General features: G+C 38.2%; 5 protein-coding genes across 7 annotated transcripts; 2 read left to right on the forward strand and 3 right to left on the reverse strand.

Moving 5' to 3' along the window:
* Window positions 1-32: 32 nt before the first annotated feature.
* Window positions 33-3,993, reverse strand: LOC140789883 (two pore potassium channel c-like). The gene is made up of 2 exons (XM_073139773.1): window positions 2,671-3,993; window positions 33-605 (listed from the first exon to the last, which is right to left on the reverse strand). Exons 1-2 carry the CDS (start codon window positions 3,915-3,917, stop codon window positions 458-460), a joined length of 1,395 nt encoding a protein of 464 aa, XP_072995874.1. The 5' UTR covers window positions 3,918-3,993; the 3' UTR covers window positions 33-457.
* Window positions 3,994-5,844: 1,851 nt separating this feature from the next.
* Window positions 5,845-9,230, forward strand: LOC140789676 (uncharacterized). 2 transcript variants are annotated; one of them, XM_073139463.1, is made up of 8 exons: window positions 5,845-6,059; window positions 6,261-6,609; window positions 6,973-7,039; window positions 7,268-7,314; window positions 7,630-7,717; window positions 8,304-8,437; window positions 8,751-8,849; window positions 8,949-9,230. In XM_073139463.1, the coding sequence occupies exons 2-8, from the start codon at window positions 6,388-6,390 to the stop codon at window positions 9,030-9,032; spliced, it is 741 nt and encodes a 246-aa protein (XP_072995564.1). In that variant the 5' UTR covers window positions 5,845-6,059; window positions 6,261-6,387; the 3' UTR covers window positions 9,033-9,230. The 2 variants fall into 2 exon arrangements, with proteins under 2 accessions (XP_072995564.1, XP_072995565.1); XM_073139464.1 differs by having other exon boundaries at window positions 5,855-6,059; window positions 6,181-6,609.
* Window positions 9,231-9,779: 549 nt separating this feature from the next.
* Window positions 9,780-15,887, reverse strand: LOC140789675 (condensin complex subunit 2). 2 transcript variants are annotated; one of them, XM_073139462.1, is made up of 13 exons: window positions 15,072-15,887; window positions 14,876-14,977; window positions 14,536-14,653; window positions 14,124-14,197; window positions 13,989-14,049; window positions 13,708-13,908; window positions 13,310-13,596; window positions 12,595-12,739; window positions 12,242-12,495; window positions 12,127-12,157; window positions 11,766-11,905; window positions 11,124-11,234; window positions 9,780-10,127 (listed from the first exon to the last, which is right to left on the reverse strand). In XM_073139462.1, the coding sequence occupies exons 1-13, from the start codon at window positions 15,366-15,368 to the stop codon at window positions 9,924-9,926; spliced, it is 2,025 nt and encodes a 674-aa protein (XP_072995563.1). In that variant the 5' UTR covers window positions 15,369-15,887; the 3' UTR covers window positions 9,780-9,923. The 2 variants fall into 2 exon arrangements, with proteins under 2 accessions (XP_072995563.1, XP_072995562.1); XM_073139461.1 differs by having other exon boundaries at window positions 12,242-12,522; window positions 15,072-15,420.
* Window positions 15,888-16,535: 648 nt separating this feature from the next.
* Window positions 16,536-17,244, forward strand: LOC140789771 (uncharacterized). Its single transcript, XM_073139591.1, has one exon. It carries the CDS (start codon window positions 16,558-16,560, stop codon window positions 17,164-17,166), a length of 609 nt encoding a protein of 202 aa, XP_072995692.1. The 5' UTR covers window positions 16,536-16,557; the 3' UTR covers window positions 17,167-17,244.
* Window positions 17,245-17,542: 298 nt separating this feature from the next.
* LOC140789772 (uncharacterized) lies at window positions 17,543-21,634 on the reverse strand. Its single transcript, XM_073139592.1, has 5 exons — window positions 21,276-21,634; window positions 20,739-20,895; window positions 19,830-19,880; window positions 19,347-19,439; window positions 17,543-17,812 (listed from the first exon to the last, which is right to left on the reverse strand). Exons 1-5 carry the CDS (start codon window positions 21,410-21,412, stop codon window positions 17,753-17,755), a joined length of 498 nt encoding a protein of 165 aa, XP_072995693.1. The 5' UTR covers window positions 21,413-21,634; the 3' UTR covers window positions 17,543-17,752.
* Between the last annotated feature and the right edge of the window lie 290 nt (window positions 21,635-21,924).

Consider the following 21,924-nt stretch of genomic DNA (forward strand, 5'->3'; position numbering starts at 1 on the left):
TGCAAAAGATATAACTACCAGCTCAGAATCAGTGAGTTCAATCTTTACTGGATTCAGTTGGTTTGAGCAAAATGAACAGAAGTGGCTCAGTAAAGCCGATGTGCAGGCAGCCGGATCTTTGCAACATAATTAAAGAATACTCATATGAAATGTGTACAGGAAAACAAAACGGTTTATATTTACAAGGGCCTAGCCTTATGCAACAAAACCAAGGGGAGAAACATTGTCAAAGGTGTGTTCTGGGGGCATCAATCAGACAACAGCATGCTCTGTCTGTCTTGTATCAGCTTACTACTCTCCCAGCCTGGCATGGCAGTAACGGAAGTATAGGGGAGTGGCAAATCCAGTATAGATCTAACTTCCCCAGCAGCGCATGCTCTGAGCATTACCAAAATACAATTTAGGATCTCTCCTTTTTGTTTCTTTTTTCTTCTTGGAAAAAAAGAAGAAGAGAAACTCAGTGATGGCTTCCTATCAGATCCGAAAGTGTGATCTTTCCGCACTTCCCACTGTCTAGCCTATCAAACTGCTCGCATATCTGCAAGATGTCCTTCTCAGGAACCTTCCCCATCTCCTTGAGCTTGTAAATCACAAACTCTGATTTTCTGCAGGTTAGCATCGACAGAAAGATAATTCAGAAATCAAAAGGAGTCTAATATAGAATAGATACAGCAGCGAGAGAACATAATCAGACTAAACTTGGTTATATGGGTTATAATGTCATAGGAAAGAGCTATTCTCTCAGAAAAAAAAATGTTATAGGAAAAAAGCTAGAAAAATACTTACAGAAGAATGATAGTAATTTATATAGAGAAGGCTAGCTAGACAAAGCAAAAGAGAAAGAGAAGGAAAGTTACTGTCTTCCAATGGTAGCCGTGATACCTGTGCACACACTCATATGTTAAACATGTATATGGTGCCACTCAAATTTGGCTAATTCTATAGTGGATGTAGAGGCATTTAAATAGGCCACACTTTACTATATTTTATCTAGTCAAATGCACCCAGAACTTAATTGTGAGATGCCACAATACATAAACAACAACAATCATATAAGCCTTACTAGAAGAGATTGTGCAGGGGGGAAAAAAAAATAAAAACTAGCTATACAGTATAAGCATTCTACATGCACTTCTTGGAAGCAACCTGCAGCAAATCATAGTGGTGTTCCAATTCAGGAAATTATTGATCCATCTCATCGCTCATTTACACTTGGCATATGCCTACGTGGAAAAGGAAATAGTATGAATCAAGGCATTGTTTCGATCAATTTCTAAGACTCATACAGCCCACTTGAATTTTGAAGAACAACAACTCTGCATTTTCTAAAGCATTAGCCAGCACTATTCCACACTATAGCATTCCTTAGTATGGAATCAGGTTTTAAACTTTTAATGCATCAGCTGGCTATGGTGAAAATCCAAGAATGTATCTCATGATTTAGTTTCCTAAAATATTTCAGGAATATCCAGAAATTGTTACAATAGAAGGTATTTTCTGCAACTTGTTACAACTCCATAATACTTGTAGGCCGTAATCTGTACGAGCTTTCAAGAGCCAGTTGTTGAGCTGGATTGCACCGATTGGAGCAAGAATTCGAACGTAAATAGCTGGTGCAATACACTTATACACCAGAATTTGGCATGGCAGGGAAAAAAAGGAACTCACTAATAATTTAAGTAGAATGCTTGAGTAAGATATTTCCTCTCTTTTTTTTGTTTATTTGTTTGTTTGCTCCAGGCTAATCTTATTATTATTATTATTTCAACTAAAAGAAATGTCAACCAACATTGAGGAACTTCTCTTACCCAATTAATGTGAAGACTAAAAGATCTTCGGAAACAAAGAAGTTACTACATTATTTGAGAAATCATTAAGCCCCACATAACCTCTACTTTCAACAAGGGCATCTCCCTCTTAACCACATGAATTGTTGCCTCCGGTATATCAAAGACCAATATGAGAATCATTTCTTATGGTGGTAAATTCTATCGAGGCATGCTTAGAATTATATTTATCTTGAATTTCATATCTTTCTAGTTTCTTCATCGTAACATACCCATAAAATCCTTTCAACTAACTGATCAATGAAACCACTTCTGGAGAAAGAGATCATGACACTTCTCTTGGAAATGACAAGATGCCTATATTCATTAGCTCTACTCACATCCAGACTTGGTCCAAACTATCTAGGTTCATTCCTTTGGTACTCCATCCGCAAAATCTTGGCTTACTAGTTAATCCTTCTTTATCTAGGATGCACACCTCCTCCATCTCAACTCCTCTCCCTAGGTCTAATTTTCTTGCATCCTTTTGCATTACGACGTCTACAACTTTGACAAAAGTGAGAAAAGGAACCTATTTCCACTCTTTGATCCTTCTTATGCATTTTAGATGTGGAATATCACAAAATGCCACTACGTATTCTACAAGACTAATCTTACCCATATTCTACAAAATCCTTCCCTATTTTACCACCTCAGATATCTTTTTTTTTTTTTTTCTTCTTTCAAGAATAATATCTCGGGACATTTCATCCCACTCAAGTAACGCAACCTCTCCTTATTCCAATTCAAACATGCCTTCATTGTTCCCACTCAAAAAACCATCTAATTAACGAAGAAGAATATAAATAATGATGAAAAGATGAAAGGAGACGAACGAACTCACGTGACGAAGCCGTTGTTGTCAATGTCTGCCGCGAGGAACTCTGAGACGGTCATGTCCCTGCAGAGCACCCACTTGGCGATCATGCGGTGACGCTTGTCGATCCTCGCCTCAGCAAGGTAGAGGAAGGAACGGGCGACGGCAAGCGTGGACAGGAGCAACCACACGGCGGCAAACAGTCTCCCGGGCAGTGTCTTGAACGCTCGGTCGCCGTAGCCGACGGTGGTCACCGACATGACCGAAAGGTAGAACGCATCGAGCCATCCCAGCCGCTCGACGAAGCGGAGCACGAATGCCCCGACGCCGACGCAGAGCACGACGACGCCAAGCGCGAGGGCTACCTTCATCCTTATCCGCATCCTCCCCTTCTTGACGTCGACGATGTAATGCCTCGCAATGTCGCCGCGGTGTCGCCCGCCGCGCTTGCCGCCGTTCTTGGAGACGGCGGTGAGGAGGAGCGACTCCTGCAAATCGAGAACGTAGGAGACCATGGCGGAAAGGAGGATGTCGACGAAACCGAATCCGATTAGGACGAAGGTGATGGAGAAGATCTTGGCGAGCGGGGTGGCCGGGGTGATGTCCCCGTATCCGATAGTGCACATGGTAACGATGCAGAAGTAGAGGGCGTCGACGATGGGGTTGGTGGTGGCGGCGGTGAAGTTGGAAGGCTCGGCAGCGTAGACGACGACGCCGAAGGCGAGGTAAGCGAAGAGGAATATGACGGCGTTGCGGACGACGGATGGGCGGCGGGGGGCGGGCGGGGAGGCGGAACTCGCATGCGGGTTGGATGCGCTATTGATTCCGGCCATAGCGGGGGCGGTGCGGGAGCGGTGGAGGTTGCTCTTCGGCTTCGTCGACAACGACGACGAAGAAGAAATCGGAGACGCAGGCCATAGTAAGGAATCGTCATAAAAAGGGATAGAGATCGAACTGGCTTCTTGGATTGTCGGGAGAGGAGGAGGAGGAGAAGAAGGAGGAGGAGGAGTAGTAGTAGAAGGGAGGAGGGAGAATGATTCGAGGTCGGTGGGGCCAAATATCAATCGCTCCTTGAATACAGCGGCGGCGGGGGAGAGGGAGGATGACGAAGGGGAGAAGGGAGGAATAGAGACTTCGCCGTCTTCTGGAAGAGGGCAAAGAGGAGACAACGGAGTCGAGGAAGAATTGTGAAGAAGTTTTCTTATCGAGATTGGAAGAGGAGGAGTAGGAGTTGGAAGAGGAGACGAAGAAGAGAGGAGAGGCTCTTTGTCCATGAAAAGGTACTAACTACTACTACTCTCTTTTTCTTCTCTCTTCTTCTCTCTTTCTATGCCTATCTATTATGCCTTTGCCTTTCGGTACTAAAAAGTACTTCACTACTAGACCAGATTTCATACCGTATCCACTGCTTGCATCTTTGTATTATTCATTTATTCTTCTCTACATATTTGCATATATATATATATATATATAGAGAGAGAGAGAGAGAGAGAGAGAGAGAGAGAGAGAGAGAAGATTTCTTTTAATAATTAAAAAGAAAAGAAAAGATTTGCTTGATTTATTTTATTTAAAAATTAATAATTTATATAGCAAAGTATGTGACAGAGGAGAACTAAGTATTTAATTAAGTCCCTTAATTATGTGAACCTATGGTTGGGGTACTTAGTATGCATATAAGACATGGATTGGATTTTGTTTTCCTTTTTGACTATTTATAAAAATAATATATTTTACAAATGACAAATAGGGATAAGATTGTAAAACAAAGATTATGTGATATTATTAATTGGTTGGCATACCTCACATCCTTATGTAGTAGTGGAACACATTAATTCGAGTATATATATATGTGCATCTAATAATATGACTAACAAACCCAACTTATCCTTTATTTCTTCTAACTTTTAATAAGCCTTAATCCTTTTATTTATATATATATATATACAAGAATAAACTCTAGCATATTACTTTGTTTCTGAAGCACAAACTTAGTGATTATTATTAATGTTGTATTTCTTTTGACCACAAACACATAGTTTTTCCAAACCATTTCTGATTTCTTTTTCCCTTAAAATTATATTTTTGACATATTCTCTATCTCTTTAGATTTTATTTGTCTCCTAACTTGAAATCAAGAAAGAGAGCTCAATTAAAAAGTTATTAGGATTTGTGAGGTAGATATTTGGCCTAATTGCTGGCACTAATTGTGAAATTAAAAGGTGTTACAAAAGCTAATTATTTTTTAGATAGCCTAACATCTTTTGGATACCTTATAGGGTAACCAAAACTTTAATTAAATTAACATCTAAAAGTCAATGGATATGCTGGTAGTTGGATCATGTCACACATAACTTTTAAATATATATATATATATATATATATATATGCCACCTAATTAAATCATTCAAGAAACTTTGGATTCTTTTCATTAACATATATAATACTGTGCATAAATTAAATACAACATAGAAATACCCCTATAAAATATAAACTTAAAGAGATGAGATGAGCATCAGATTTGCCATTTAAGTGAATCTCACTGCCCTAATATTTGGCTTTGAAATTATAAATTATATCAAGTCATCATCTATATAATGTATGTCATATTGCTTTCACTTGGTAAAAGTATGATTGACCTTCAATTTTATTATCATATTATGCCACCAATTTGGCGTCACAAAGTAAGAAATTAATATTGGTTACATAATTGACTATATTTATTGCCTAAACTGAAAAGGTTATAAGAAACCTTCAAAGTATTTAATTCTTTTAAGCCTTGCACTAAAAAAATATTAACTACGTTCTTCATTTGATACTATATAATTGAGACAAAAGAAATTTCTTTTAAGTATGTAATATTATTTCCTATCATTTGATTTTAATTTAGATAACTATGCCTACTAAATGAATTTTCAAAAAAATTTCTGGCATGTAATTTATTTTATATAATTAAATTAAGAAGACCTGAGGATAATAAATTAATTTCAATTCTGTTACTCTTGACCACGGATCTTTCTAGACCTTGTACTAGGAATCACTTTTAATTGTTAAATTTCAAATTTTCTATTTCTAAATCCAAAGATAAGATTTCTATGTAATTAATTTGATATTATTTAATTAAATTTAAATTTAATTTTTTAAAATAAAAATAAAAATTTAACGGTGCTCAACTAAATACCGACGTAATCCAAACACGCAATCGTCTGGATCCAATGTTTGTATTATTTTATATGCTTAATGCAATCTATAATTAATACAAAGTAGAGCCTTCTTTGAGGGGCATACTGATACTACCAAGTTGCTCTTTACTTTACTAGTATCGTGGATTTGTCACCCACACAGGATGGTACAAGCATCTGGATCTGTCATCGTTTTGTGTGAGGAAACGCACTTGAGGTGTTCGTCGTATTGCTCAGGTGAGTACATGAACAGTTTGGGCTGTAAATTTAGTGTCACTTTACTTTGTCTGTGCTAGAATTCTTTAGATTTACTCTGTGCCCAAAGGTAAAACTATAAAGTTACACTGATGTTTCACAGTTGCTTGCCCCTGGGCACTTGGAAAATCCTAGCCATGAAATGTTATGGGATACTATCATTTGTTATATGTGTGGTCACAGAATTTCCGGGAAAGAAATCAAGAAGAACCAGGAGTTAGGTAGTGGTTATAACTAACTATACGACATTCCCTTACTCGAGGTAATGGAGCAATCCAAATCCAAAAAGCGCGTGTGTGGGTATTAATAGATGGCAGCTCCGGTGGTGGAAGGGGTGGCGGCCACTGCACTGCGCTCGGTGCTCCGCCGGGCACAGCAGGCTGCTGAGAGGTCGGGCCGGCGGGCAGAGGAGGTCCGGGTGGTGGCTGTCGGCAAGACAAAGCCGGTCTCACTCGTTCGCCAGCTTTATGACGCCGGCCACCGCTGCTTCGGCGAGAATTATGTGCAGGAGTTCGTCGACAAGGCTCCACTGGTACTTTTCTTCTTCTGTGTGGATTGATACTTTAGCATCACAGAACCCATTCGTATCTCTTTTGTGATCAGTACGAATTAGTTGTTCTGACTATGGTACAAGGCAATTCATGACTTTCTATGACTACAATTGTTAGTTATGTCAATTTTCCGTTCTCATGATCTTGCAATTGAAGTCTTTAATGTGCTGTCATAAGAGCTATCTTTCCTCCTAAGAAACTAATGAAGTCATAGAGTAACAGGACACTGTTAATAGATTCTTCCAAGGAAGAATAAATTGATGGGGTTACACAAGCTCTTTAGGTTTCCTTGCATTATTTATGTCAACAAGAGCTGAGCATATTTGCTAATCTCTCTTTTGCAGCTTCCAGCAGATATTGAGTGGCATTTTATTGGACATCTCCAAAGCAACAAAGTTAAATCTCTTCTAGGTATTCTTTCAGCTAGCACAAATAGCTGACGAGATCACCTGGACATTTCTTGACTAGTTTCTCATAAGCAGAGCTAAGAACAATAACTTTGCCTATAAATGATCCTTTTATCCCATTTTTCGCGATACAAGAATTATCTTCAGTTTGTTTCCCCCACTCAGTGCGTCTCTTTATCTGAATGTTTTGATACAAGTGATAGGTAGCATTACATTTTCTTTCTTTATGCAGCTTCTGTTCCCAATCTTGACATGGTTGAGAGTGTAGATAACGAAAAGGTAATCAATCACTACCTTAGCTAGTTTCTGAAGTTAAATATAGTATTGCGATTATCTTGTTCTTTATGCCATTAGCTTGCGTAAGACCTTTAGCTAAAAATTTGAGCATGTTTAATCATGCCAAGTTTAACTTGGACAACAATTCTGCTTATAATTTATTATCAGCTTTTTTTTTTCAGTTTATCAGTGTGAGAAGTATAAATCTCATTCTCATAGATTGTGTTCATGATCAGAACTTGAAATGCTATCATGTTGCATAATGGAAAATAAAGGTAAGAAAAAAAAAATCATGTTTTATGTTTATATGCACTTCAGGTTGCTAATTATCTTGATCGTGCTGTTGCAAGTTTGGGAAGGAAGCCACTGAAGGTTCTTGTTCAAGTGAATACTAGTGGAGAAGAGTGTAAGTATGAAGGCATTTTCTAGTTTAGTCTGTCAGACTTGAACTCTTTCACAACGGATTATACAATGTCTGCATTCAAAGGATCCCCACTTTGAACACTTCTTATCTTCTATCTTGTAAAATTAGTCTATAGAAATGCATTGAAGTACTTCATAGATCACTCAATTTTCATTTGAACAACCAAAAAGGATATGGCTCACTTCCTGTATTTCTACTTAGAGACTTCATCTCGATCATATGCTTTAATTTCCATGGACAATTGAGTATCCATTTAGACCAGATAGACAAGGCAAGATAACTGAATACTTGATTTGCCTTACTTTGGATTACGTAAAGAATGGACTTTCCAGTGTTAAGTTCAGTAGTTGTTGCAGCATAGATGCAATTTATTGACCTTTTTAATTGATTGCCAACAAGCTGATTGCACCCACATCTTTTAACTGCACTATTAAATCTTTTATAGTTGCTAGCAATGATAAAAAAAAGAAATTATAGATTGAAAACATTCATCTCAATGGCTGACATTGTTCGTGCTTTTCAGGTAATATATATACTGATGACTGATGAGTAACTTGCATCTCTGCAGCAAAATCTGGTATAGATCCGTCCAGATGTATTGAACTCGCTAAGCATGTCAAGCTTGCTTGCCCCAACCTTGTCTTCTCAGGCCTAATGACTATCGGAATGCCCAATTACTCCTCGACACCAGAAAACTTCAGTGTAAAGTTTCTCCTAATAAGCAGTTTTAGTTCTCCATTATAATTAGGGAAGATCTTATTTAGCACCTCCCATTTCAGGTTTATGAGTGCCCTCCTTCTAAGTTGTGATGTAATAAAAAATGATTGAAGTAACCAAGTGTTTTGGACTTATGGCTAGGCTATGTAAGACCAGTGATGAGCACCTTTCTGCTGAATAAAATGAAAATAGAGGGCAGAAAGTAGATTGATTCAAAATGTAGGACGTAAAACATAATACATGCAAATACTATCTCCAGCACTTTGCTAACATTTAACTTGTTGTGTTGGAAGAGCAGACATTGTCAAATTGCAGGGCAAACATATGCAAGGCACTTGGAATACCACAAGAGCAGTGTGAGCTTTCCATGGGCATGTCTGGTGACTTCGAGCAAGCAGTAAGAAGAATAACTTTCAAATTTGTCTTCGGAGGAGGAATGGCTGCGTGAAATGAAGAATGCAAACACTTTTAAAAACTTTTTCTTTCACTTTTGCAGATTGAAATGGGCAGTACAAATGTCAGAATTGGTTCAACTATATTTGGACCAAGGGAGTACCCGAATAGGAAGCAGAGCCAATGACATGCAATCTGCTATGCTTTTGTTTCATGGTCATCTAATACAAGAGCAAGAACTACTACAAACCCTTTTCTTTTTTTATCTTAATTCAACTCCATCTAGTACAATATTCCCTGGCAATTCATGGTCATTTGATGTAACATCAGAACTTCTTTTCTGCTACTCCTATTAGTAAGTAAAGTGGAATACCATTGCCATGCATATGCTCTAATGGTTGTAAGTATGTTGCCATTTTAACCAGGATGATTGAGTAACACTAACACTCATTGGTATATGTAATTTGTGGACAGTATTTTTGCAGAATGAAGTTTGTGGGACATATTGCATTTATGGTTCCCTTTCATTTGCCTGGAATCCGGAAAGCCACCAGTTAATTGGAAGAATGACATTTTTCAACTCAACTCATTGTTTCTTTCTTGCATAGCAACAGTCTGGAGAGAAAAGGATTCCATTGGAAACGAACTGGTGATGATACCTCTCAAGACCATTGTCCTTTATCTTTTGTATTTGTTTATTGCAATTCACACCCTATAATTCCATTATTCCTTATTGAACCCTGCATTTTCAATAAAGTATCCTGATTCTTGTGAGGGATTACAAAAATATATAGAGTGAAAATAGAGAGTCTAAATCGCAATAAACGCTAAGCAAGTGAAAAGAAAAGAAAAGAAAAGATTAAAAAAAGCACCCCATCCAGTGGAGCAAATTAGTAAGCCAAAGCAACACATGAGAAGACAAAAAAGAATTCCATGCTCCGTAAGATAAAACCCTTTTCATCTATTGGTACATTATACAAGGCGAACTTTGATAATTCTACATATCTCTTGTGAGTTCCCTTAACGCTATTATCCATCAACAAAAGGTAAAAGATACATGTATACATTGCAGGAGTTACTATGCAAGAGCTGAAGGGGGTATGTGTATGTCGACTTCATCCAAGGTAGGACAATCATGGAGTGCCAAGCAGTGCTCGTTAGCTAAATGCAAGAGGCAAATGAAGAGCAGATGCGGGGAAATATCTTTCGCTGAAGCTGCTGGGCAATTGTTTGGTAAGTAATGCATTACATGCGTAAGAGATACTGTTGCCTCCCTCCTTTCCTGGTAGAGAAGACAATATAGAGAACATCAGAAATCCATTATCAACAAGTCGTCAACATGAAGATTGTAATTAACATGTTGTAGAAGAAAAATTACCCCGTAGGTCTAATTTGATATGCATCTGCTACTTATTTCTACAAGCATTTTGCAAATTTACAAGGCAAATGAAATTGGATTATTTTTTTTTCTTTTCATCTTAAAAGGTCGGTGGCTTAGATGGCTGACAGACTGGGTATTTAGCATTTTAAGTTCTCTAATCTCCAAATCTTGCTTTCAGCTTCACATGATGCTGATAGTATCACCAAATAATCTTTTAAGCATGATGCTTAAGAGGGCTGCTGTATTTGTAGACATAACATGCAGTTATTCATTCTTGTCCCGTAGGAACAGGCCTTACATCTGACGTACTGTAACAGCACGAACTGAGTCCAAATAAAGCACAGAAGCCGTTAATTAATCAACATGTGTTCTTAGTATTATATATCTCAACAGCTGACTCCAAGGCAATGAGGAGGACTGTTAGGTAGTTTGACAAGCAGTGTTAAACTTGGCTCAAGAAGTCTATGAAAATGGATAGCAATAAAGTGTTACAAAATCATCCTTTCCTATTGTTCAGAAGCTTTACAGATCAAAAGATCAGTATGTTTGAGAGGTCATTGATGTTATACTTTTGATTGTAGTCGTCGAAATGAATTTTGAGCTTATTTGTTCTTTTAATGAATCTTTTTTTGGTTGTAATGCAACACAAATTAAAATGTTCTCTTACTAACCATATTTACATGATAAGGTAGCAGGAAAGAAGTAACTTAAAATAGTTTTTTTTCCTGGATAAATAAGAGAAAGAAGCATAAAAGTTCATTTTCAATTATTTATAGAATGAACAGGACATGGCATATAGTGATATATGGAAATGTAGAACACAATTTTTTCAATATAAAGATGGCAATAACAAATAATTCTCTCATTTGATAGTAACTGAAACTACAGGTTACTCACCACTTCAGAATTCTGAATAGATTCTTGTATGTGATTCCAGAGAGTATCTTTCAAAGCATGAACATCTACTTGCTTTGACACCTTGTCATACTGAATATCAATTTTGTTCACCTTTGTTTCAAGAGAAGAGAAAAAACAATCAGGTACATTTTAAAATTGGCAATATTTTGGTAATCAGAAAGAATGAAGCTGAGTTAATAGTAACTTTAAGTGTATGTTTATTATTCAACTAAATAAAACAAAATGACAATGAGTTGGGTCAGGATAATTCAAGGCCTTTCTCATATAGTTTCAGGATAGGTTGTTTAACCAAAACTAATTTGTCTATTTGAAAAGGCTACAGATTCGAATTTAATGCTTATCTTTTGCAACCTTGAACAGTCCATGCGATAATTTAATAATTGATTCATAAAACAGCATAAAGAGTATCTAAAAACTATATAAATCAGAAATTAGGAGCCATCAGTTCTCAATCTTTTTTTCCATTTTTATAACCATATGTATATCACCAGAAAATAGCTGTAAGAAATGTGTTGCAGAAGATTACCTCCTGAGAACCTTAAAAAATTAGGTTATTGCATGTAAAATTGATAAAATAAAATAGTAATCATAATTGAAGACTTGAATGTTATCTGTTCAGACCTGGCGAGGCTTACGAAGAAGACTTCCTGGATCTTCTACATCACTAGAAATATTTGCATCATCAAGCTGATCATTGATCATACTCTCATTATCCCATGATGACGACGGAAGAAAGTCAGTGTTGTCTTCTCTTGATTCATCTATAAAACAAAAGATGCAATATAAAATTTACTTCAGTAGAAATTTAAGTGTCCAAGTGACAACTTAGCTATGGAGAATAAAGAAAGCAAGAAAAATCTAGAACATGAAGAACGCTAGAGAGAATGAATGGCCCTATATATCTTATATTAAGTAAAGAGCAAATAATGAGTATATTCCAATGGTAAAACAGATGATGGCACAAGAACAGACTACAATTTACCAGAGGATTTTGTTCCTTTCCGCCGAAGGCACTACAAAGAAGATAGATGGTCTGTTACAAATTAGTTAAAGTGAATGAACATCAAGAGTAAATCGTCCTGAGAAGTTTGTATTACCATAACATCAGGAAGAACAAACAATTTAACAAGGCTCTCAGGTCTATAGTGACAGTCTTCTGGAAGTGTGATATTGCAAGGCCCTCTATTTGCCGGCAATAATAATGATTTTGGATTTTTGGGGGGTGCAAAAATATCGGGCATCTCATTGTCAAGTGATTTTGTGAAATCAATATCGGGAGCGCCCTTTCTACTCTTTGGCTTCTTAGCTGCTATTTCTGTTTCACCTGGTGATACCGGAGTTGGTTCTAAACCTACAAGTATGTTTTGCTCAAACATTACTGAGCAGTTTCAGTGAGAGCCAAATAAAATTAAAAAAAAAAAAAGAGTTGAGTTTTCATATATGGAATTACCTTTGACCTTTCGATATTTCCAATGATCAGGACCTGCCCAAGCATTTGTTTTCGAAGAAAATCCCAAGCCTAAAGACAAGAAGTCTGCAATCTTTTCACTCTTCTCTTCTATACCAGGATCCTCAAACATGTAATCACCACTTGCCTGGACCAATAGCAACTTGATATCAAAAAACAATTATTTGGTTCAAAGTCAAAAAGGAAAGATTGTGATTACACAGAGTCAGGTTTAGGTCCTTTGAAGTTCAAAACGTGGAGTCACACCAAAAAAGTTTTCATTTTCTTGGGATAAGAGATTATACTACCTTTTACTTATGATACAGAAACTATTTTAGTTCAGATTAACCCATAAAAGGGAACAAATTAAAAGCAAACGCGGTGCAAGAAATATCTGGATGACATGAAAATATTATTGAACTTTTGGCTACACAAAATATGCTGTATAAGAAGAATGGATCATCCTTTGTACAGAATGTCTTCCGCTGGCAAGGGAAACTCTCATGATCTCAGATATGATGGGATGTGCTAAAGAAATATCAAAGACTAGCAGCCTAGCACCGATGATGCTAGATGTGTAAGCAAAATCAAACAGTATCCCAATTTCCATAAATTCAGTAAACAAAAACCAAATAATTTGATCAAAGAGAGCACCTTTCAATTATGTCTTATTGAAGAAATGTTACAGCCTATGACTTAATTGGTCAAGCCCACATACCTCTTGATAACTGGTAGGATATGGATCCATGACACTGGGCATGTCGTCAACTACACTCTCATGATCATCATTATCAAAATTACAAGGTCCACAATCAGGTAATGAATTGCCATCCAACCCTGTTTGGTTATCACCAATCTCATTATCTTCAATCACTGGCATTTGCCCTGGAAAAGCTGCATCTGATGGCCTACGATTTTCTTCATCAAACTGATCCAGAATATCCTTTAGCGTAGGAGAGATATCACATATTACAGGCATGTGAATCATCATGCTCTCAATGTGTTCTGTAAGAAAAAAGTATATATATGAATTTACTTGAAGCAGGTAAGGACTCATATTTAGGCACAAATGAGCATACATAGGAGGTGCATAAAGTGGATGTATGTAACAATTACCTTTGACAAATGAGAGGTCAATCAGATCAGATTTGTCAAGTTGTGCTTCAGTTAAGATGCTCTTATCTGGCGCTTCGAGTGAATCAAAAAGCACACGACAGCCACCATACACTCCGAGGTTATTCAACAGGAGACCTTTGGCTCCACCTTCATCAAACTGAGCAGAAGTCTGATGGTACAGAGGATCCACAGTGAATGCCACTAGAGTAAATGCGGTGAGATTGGTTAGACCTGGAATGATTACTATTGTAATTGAAAATGAAACATGGAGTATGATATACCATCAAACTTTTTAACATTCAGAGCATCGAACGATGACTCCAGCGTTGATACAGGTGACATCTGCAGCTAGTTAAGCAGTATGAGCTATAGAGACAACACAAGGAATAAACAACCAATGCACATAATGTACATGCCTTCCTTTCTAGGTCCTTCTTGGACAGGCCCTCTCCTTGTGCTGTGTCGACATGATTGCAGTCTTCCGAGGTTTCTGTGATATAAACCATATTATGAGGAAATTGAAGGAATACTGCGTTGCAATATAAGACTTCAAAACTGCATTTCAATCCCGGGCTAAAAATGGTTCTTGTGCTTCTTTTTTCTACATTTTCTTGTTAGTATATGCAGACAGTGTGAAATGACCCACAGAAAACCTCCAAGGAAATTCACATCAATAGATAATCGAATGAGGCGCCTACATGTTTACGAGCAATAAGGTTTCTTGGTATTTTTGGTCAATACAATCAACATTTTGGGTAACACGTTAAGTAAAATAGAAAAAGTAATATGACTGTTTAGTTGATTTGGAGACCCAAATGAAACCCTAACCTTTCTCTTCTTCTCGCCCAGCCCGATTGATCCCACCAAGGACCTTGTACGCCTCAGAATGCACCGAATCAACTCTCATCGAATATATTTTCACCCCGGCCTCTAGAGTGCAGCTCGCCTGTTGGAAAAGCCCTCAACCCCAATCAGCAAAAGACATCAAGTTCTACAACTTAACAACTAGTACTACTACTACTACCAAGAAATCAGAAAGACCCAACAAACAGATATGACCCGAATCAGCCAAAGAGACCGATTCCTAAAATCTAATAACTATTCCTGGGAAATCAGAATGGCCCGCCCCCGCCAACGAAAATCGAGCAAAACTCAAGAAAGGAGCGACCTTTTGGAAATTGGTCTCGTCGTCGTCCTCGGGCCTGGCTCGGACGATTTCACTGAGGTGGTCTATGAGGCCCAGATCCCACGTGTTCTTCTGGTTTATCTTCTGTTCAAACCAAAGGCAAAAAATTGGAATTCCAAAACAAACAAAAACGCGAAAGAAATGGAAGGAAATCAAAGAACAGGAACGCGAGTCGAACGTTTTCGCTGGCGAGCTTGATGCAGTTGTGGAAGAGATCCATGATCTGGTCGTGGTGGAGCAGATCCGACGAGGGGGGAGGGTTTTCTTGGGCGGTAGCGACGGCGGCAGCAGAGGAGGGTTTCCGGCGAATGGAAGCAGCGCGGGCTGCTCGGGCTTGGGCCCGCTCCAGCTGGTCGTCGTTAGACCCCAGGGGAAAGGAAGTAGGAGACTGGAGGCGAGACGCCATCGGAGTTCGCGGCGGAAGAGGACGGGATGGCTTTGGCGGGGGAGTGAGGCAGTTTGCTACTTCTCCCATGGCGGATACGAGATCGAGATCGAGAGAGATCGAGAGAGAGAGTGAATTTTTCCCGCCCTAGGATCCAATTTGAAAACAGATAAACAGATTGGGTTGGGCCGTAATCGGATCCAAATACACTTCGGATCGAATCGATCCGATAAATAAAGCCAAGCCTGCCTGAGCCCATTTAGGCAATCCACTTTAAGCCTCCGAAATTATATTTAACAGAAGAAGTCCATCAAAGTAAAATATTTAAACGAACGTTACAATTTTAACAACAATTGACCCATAAATTCTAACAGTTTTAAGTTTAAAGTATAAGTAATAGAAGATGTTGATTGAAGCCTCCTCCTATGTTTCACAAACCAAAGAAATTAAAAAACCTCCTACGTAACGTTGGATATGATATGACCATATGAATTGAATGGGCTATCTTAATCGATCTCATCTATAAAAAAAAAAAAGATGCCAAAGATGATGTTGAGACATAGATTGCCTACAAAGAAAAAGAAGAAAAAAAAAAGGAGGAAGAACATTGAAGACTCTTCTGCAGATGAGGTTGTATAAATAAGTAAGTTAATGGACAACAAATATATATCAAGAAATATCTCCATAAGTTATCTGAACAGCAGCAGAAAATATCTGTGTCAAAGTGAAATCTACGCTAAGGAGAAATGGTTTAAAAAATAAAAGATGAGATGCATGGAGTAGGTAGGGCCCAGATTCCACTAAGCCAAGTTGGAGCAAAGGAGATACATGAGACAAGGAGTAGAGTTGAGAACAGGGGATTATTCTTGGATGATATGAGATCATGAAAAGAATAGATGGAAAGAAAAGGAGAAAGGAGATCAAGCAAAGATCCTTTAAGCTAGTTCTCTGTTCTTGAACCCCCTACAAGTAATCCCTTGGCTGTAAATTGTTCCAAAAAGTTGAGAGAATATACGAACTTCTTTTCTTTTTTTTTCTTTATCAATATAGGTCTACACATCAAATAGTATCCCCAAAAATGATGATTTTATTCACCTAATCTTATAAATAAGGTTTGAAACTCACTTATTTGAATATATTGTTTGGTGATGAGAACTACATTGATCAAAAACTCTTCGACCGATCTTTTTATCGTCCAATACTACCATGCAGTTCTTAATATATATATATAAGCTATGAGGGTTCTTAATTAATGCCACTGCACTGGTGAGCTCCCCTAATGGTCATGGAGAAGTTCCCATCCTTATCTCAACTAGCTAAGATAGTGTTCTTCCTTCTCTTACTAGTTTTAATTCCCTTCATATCTACATCTTTGAGGCCATCCTACCTCTACTTCCTCCTCAACATCCTCATCCTTGTAGTCGGCGTCGAGGCAGGCTTCCTCGGAGCCATGTCTGCCCCTCGCGACGAGAAGAAACCGACTGCCGTCGCCGCTAGTCCTGCAAACGTCGAAGATGGTTATCGCAACACGAGCTGCGGCAGTGCGATTGACGTAGATATCGTGCATGCAAGCAGTGCATCGTCAGCACTAGGAGTAAAGAAGAAGGCCGGGGAGAAGGCGAGGGTGGAAAGAATCAAGAAGTGCCCCTCGAGGCCAAGCCTTTTCTTCATTAGCAGCTTGGAAGGAGAGGAGGGTGTTAAAGAAGAGGAGAAGGAAGAGAAAGAAGTGGAAGAGGAGGAGGAGGAGGAGAAGGAAGTGGGGGAGATGAGCAAGCAAGAACTGTATACAAAGGCTGAGATGTTCATTGGAAATTTCTACATGCAGCTCAAGATGCAGAGGAAGGAGTCATGGCAGAAGATTCATGGGTTGTATCAGAAGGCTTTCTAATTCTAGGGTTCTTGCATTTGTGTCAGTACACTCTTACTGTCTGTGAGATATAATAAAGGCTAGCTGCATGATAACACTGACAATTGATAACTCTTATTACTCTTTTCTTCTAATATTTGATCATATTAAGCAGCTCATATACAACAGGAGTAATAATAAAAGAGATGATCACAAACATGTATCATTTCTCATAACATATTTCTTGCTTTATCTTCTGTTAAGAGTGACTCATATTCTAGTGGTGTAATTGCTTTGTTTCCATGCTAGTGGGTGCCAAACAACTTAGCTGACTCACAAAGATCAAAAAGTGCACATGCATATGGTATTACAAAGCCCACACTTCTCCTGATAATAAGATAAAGCAACAATCTTCAGGTTTTCCTCAAATGATGTTTGATTATGCGTTCTTGTACATGCTCCTCTGCAATAAGTATATATAGAAAGGTATAGACTACATTTTTCTCGGAGTTTGCTTCTCAGGATTACATTCATGCCAGAAATGTTGCTTCTATTGCATACTATATCAACTCCGACAATGTCAACCGCCCCATTGCAACATGAATATCTCAAGGAAGGCCATGTTTTTTTATAAAGAATTTCGCACAAGGTAGGATACAACAGCACCAAGAACAGCACCAGCACAGACCTGCATGAGAAAATTATTAGTTTGGATCCCCCAGCTTTATTCATAGTAAGAAGAAACAAAATATCAATACCCAAAGATCCTGGAATGGTAGAGCAGTATAGATAAGAGGATGCATCATATATTAGGAAGATGTACAAGATAGTTGCCTGATTTATTGTTCAAAGATAATCTCTGAAAGTATTTCTTATGCTTCAGCATATAAATCTAAAAATATGAGAAAGTTAGAGAGAAATTTAATTAATAAGTCTACATATTGAGCATATTTGCTTCTTCTCATGTAGAGGAAAAAGATAAAATATATCTGCCTTAGCTCACCAATGATAGCAAGACAGAGGATAAGATTTCTTACTTTTTGTATGTCCAAAATGACATAAGCAGCCATAAAAGATGCACATACTTCACTTTCACTTTGTTTTTGTTGTGTAAGAAACTAAAAATCAGCCTTTAGCTTTATCTTGCATACCCAGAGTGAATCCTAGTTAGGGCTGCTCATCTGGCCCGTTATCGTGAAGCCCACACGAGGCTTCCCCAAAATTTTCGAGCCATAACCCAACCTGAGCATGAATTGGGCCCAAGCAAAGGTCGACCGAAGGATAATTTGGCTTAGCCTCTCCCGGTCTGGCCCAACCCAAAACCTGAAGCCCGAGGTCAGGTCCAGATCTCCAAAATAAGACCCAGCCCGAAGAGCTATCGAGTTTAGTGCAGGCATGACAGGCCAAGCCTGGCCCAAAGTCAACTCGATATTTTTTGCCCCGAATCTGACTTGGCCCATGGCCACCCATAATCTTAGTGCAAGGGCTGATCACATGAAAATAGAAGTTTCTCCATGGGATGACCAAAATGAATGGAGTAGTCAGGGACAGGAGGCTAACAACAAGCTTGGCAAAAGAGCAAGACTGGAAGACCATTATTAATGGTCAATTCCTTATTCAAAGTTTTGGCAACCTAGCACAGCTTCTTAGAAGATATTTCGATAGTTTGATTGAATTATAACTGTCTTAATACCAACGCACGCATCCAGACAGGTACACGCACAAACATAAGTAGCATGTTATGTTTGCATGTATCTCTGTCAAACCACTCATATTTGCAAAGGAATCCCTTGTTGACAGTTCTTAATGCTTTGATGACTTCTTCATAAATCCTTACCAGCTGATTTATGATCTAACTACAGGCATTGGCAATAGATGGGTTGCATATACATGATCTATATTCTCTAGGGCTAAAAAAGGGACTGTATCCAATCCTCTCTATCTGTATAATGCTGCACAAATCATATATGATAACTTTGGTCATGCAATGGCATGGAATCAAAGATCATAGAAACAGCATCTAATCTAGAGGCACAACTTGCAAAGATGAAAACTAATATTTGTATCATACTCTAGAACTCATCACAACATTCCTGTACCATTCCTAGCACTCTCCCTATAAGAAACGGAGAGGTTTTATATCAAGCATGAAGCATACATGGAAAAGCGCATAAGATATGAAATTGCGATACAGCGGCATGTAAGATGCATCAGCAACCTACCTGAAGTGGAGTGTGTCCAAGAAGTTCGCGTAGAGGCCTAACAGTAGATAAAGGGTGCTCCGGTGGAAACTCGCATACTATTTGATTTAGTACCTGCAAGAAAAAAATAACAAAATATTTCAACAAAGTGATTAATAACTCAAATAATATATAGTCTCATAAAAAGTAGGGGATCCTAAACTAATAGAAGAAAATGTAATAGTAAAAAGTAAATATTTGAGATTGATAATACATAGCAGTAGGATCATCTAGGATGCAGTATACCAATTATTTGGTTGGTTATGTCCAGCTGGGCAAAATAGAAGTTGTTCAACGAACATGTTGCTAACAAAAATACAGAAGTCGGAAAACAAGATAAAACAGTTGGATATATTAAATGCAAAGTACATTCGTGTTAAAACTTAAAAGTACAGAACATGTATATTAATTTCTAGAAAACTAGCTACAAATAGGTGTATCTCTGTGCAAACTAGAATAGCTTACCTCAGCTTGGCGGCCAGCATGCAAACGAACACCAGAGGCATCATACATTACCTGCATGCATGGCAAGATGACTGAGCATGAAAATTCACCACATAAAACTCAAATAATGCATTTCCTACTTTCTAGAACACTGCAATTGCAGAAACAGAAATTGCATAGGAAGGAACATCAGAAGTATCTAGGGATCATGAAGGAAAATAGAGCATTTCCATGAAAATATATTCAAATAACAGGAACATGTGAAGTCCGTGAAGAAGCTTTCACAATGGCACAAGATTGTAAAATGTCAGGCTATGTCAAAATGTATTTCTATTAACATGTTATCTAATTTTCCTGGTAACCAAATCTACTAATTATAGTTTAGTTCCTCCCTCAACATAATTGTGTTCAGAGCTGAAATATGCCTCATGTAACCCTAAAACATCCTGGCTGCACTGTTTAGTGTCTTCTTATTGTTATCACATCATTAAAAGGTCCAGTTAAGAGCTTCCTTCCTACCTTTCCTCAGCAAGAAATCAGACTTTACAGCTTGATAAACAGACATAACTTAATAAATCATCCTATTATGACTTGTTATGAGCTTATCCCTTTATCCCATATGACATACTTTCAAGACAACGATCTTAAACAGAAAAAAATGTACTAGTTTCCGTTCAATCAGTTCTATTTTACATCCATAATCATTTCTAAAGATGATCCATCAGATACCAAGATCTATGGCAACAGCCAACTTGTTATAGAATCCAAATTACATCGAAAAATAATGGAAAAGGTACAAAGAATACGCATGCTTATACAAAGTTCATAGTAAAGGGAAAGCATCACTAAAAACAATTACAAAATATATCCATTCAGAAGGATAATGTCTTAATTAAAAGAAATGAATGGGCAAGGTTGATCAGTACATACAACTAGTGCTAAAATTACAGCAAGGGCAAATGAAGAACTGTCACTCCCTTCTTGTAGACCAATAGCCATTGCGAGAGCTGTGACCGTTGCAGAATGTGATGAGGGCATTCCACCTGATCCAAATAACCTCCTTGAATCCCATCTTTTCTCCTTAAACCTGCATGTCTAGGAAGTACATATTGATGCTTAATGCAAATAAATCATTGAGGCTATCTACTAAAAGGAACAGACAGAATATATAGAAGCATCAACAGAACCATATTACCATCTGCTCTTGAAACAAGTTATACAAGTACGAGGTAGCATTTTTCCCATAGGATTTTACAATAAACCAAGCCACGACTCAGAAAAATCAAAACTTTTTCCCCTATATACTAATCCATTGATGTTGGCAGTGCTAAAATCAAGACTTTCGTAATCTCACAATTACAAAACGCAGTGATTAACTTTATAGACAATCAAACTACCCCCAAGTACCAAATCTAAGCAATCACAAGAGAGAAAGAGAGATAGGGAAAGGGGAATGAGGGAACGCACCAGGTGGTGAAGAGCTTTAAGAACTGAGCGATGGAGAAGGCGAGGAAGGCGGAGACGAGTGGGAGATTTCTACCGATGCTCGACGACGAAGACGGCGAATTCGGTAACATATCCTTCGCGGTCAACACCTCATCCATCCCCCTCTCTCTCGCCCAAAAGAAAAAAGACCCTCTTTGCGTTCTTCAACAGATGCCTATGCGATCGGCAGCGTGCGATTCTGACGGCGTCGTCGTCTCTCTCTCTCTCTCTCTCCTTCGACGCCGCCGTGCTTCTCTCTTATTTGTTTATTGGAGGCTTTCTGTGAATCTTGTGCTTCCTCCACCGAAGCCCGAAGGGACCAAAGTCGCAAGCAAACTGGCAATCGACCCACGATTTTATGCTATTTGCTGTTTCAACGGCAACAGCGCATCCGAGATGTGCTTGCTGGAAGCTGATACGTCCATTCACAATCCGCCACGTGCAAGAGCCGCTCACAACAACTACGGAGGCATTTATGCGAATAAGATAAATTTGTCTAAGATAAATAAAGACTTTGGGTAATTTACAATTATAACCCATTGCCTTAAATATGTTTTTGGAGGGCCATTAGATTTTAGTAATAGTAAGCTTGGACTCTTTATACTGAATGCGTTCTTTCTTTTTGCATTAT

Source organism: Typha latifolia, chromosome 5 (assembly GCF_019914945.1).
Source record: "Typha latifolia isolate L0001 chromosome 5, TyphaL0001v2, whole genome shotgun sequence".
Taxonomy (NCBI): domain Eukaryota; kingdom Viridiplantae; phylum Streptophyta; class Magnoliopsida; order Poales; family Typhaceae; genus Typha; species Typha latifolia.

Excerpts from the sequence above, each read along its gene's own strand:
- LOC140789676 (XM_073139463.1), top strand. The coding sequence starts at position 6,388 with ATGGCAGCTCCGGTGGTGGAAGGGGTGGCGGCCACTGCACTGCGCTCG. Across the intron at positions 7,315-7,629 it reads AGAGTGTAGATAACGAAAAG|GTTGCTAATTATCTTGATCG; the intron begins GTAATCAATCAC and ends TATGCACTTCAG. Across the intron at positions 8,850-8,948 it reads CTGGTGACTTCGAGCAAGCA|ATTGAAATGGGCAGTACAAA; the intron begins GTAAGAAGAATA and ends TCACTTTTGCAG.
- LOC140789675 (XM_073139461.1), bottom strand. The coding sequence starts at position 15,368 with ATGGGAGAAGTAGCAAACTGCCTCACTCCCCCGCCAAAGCCATCCCGT. Across the intron at positions 13,597-13,707 it reads TGACCTCTCATTTGTCAAAG|AACACATTGAGAGCATGATG; the intron begins GTAATTGTTACA and ends TTTTTCTTACAG. Across the intron at positions 12,740-13,309 it reads ATCCTACCAGTTATCAAGAG|GCAAGTGGTGATTACATGTT; the intron begins GTATGTGGGCTT and ends CTATTGGTCCAG.
- LOC140789883 (XM_073139773.1), bottom strand. The coding sequence starts at position 3,917 with ATGGACAAAGAGCCTCTCCTCTCTTCTTCGTCTCCTCTTCCAACTCCT. Across the intron at positions 606-2,670 it reads GACAACAACGGCTTCGTCAC|AAAATCAGAGTTTGTGATTT; the intron begins GTGAGTTCGTTC and ends GCTAACCTGCAG.
- LOC140789771 (XM_073139591.1), top strand. The coding sequence starts at position 16,558 with ATGGTCATGGAGAAGTTCCCATCCTTATCTCAACTAGCTAAGATAGTG.
- LOC140789772 (XM_073139592.1), bottom strand. The coding sequence starts at position 21,412 with ATGGATGAGGTGTTGACCGCGAAGGATATGTTACCGAATTCGCCGTCT. Across the intron at positions 20,896-21,275 it reads TTAAAGCTCTTCACCACCTG|GTTTAAGGAGAAAAGATGGG; the intron begins GTGCGTTCCCTC and ends CTAGACATGCAG. Across the intron at positions 19,881-20,738 it reads CTGTAATTTTAGCACTAGTT|GTAATGTATGATGCCTCTGG; the intron begins GTATGTACTGAT and ends CCATGCATGCAG.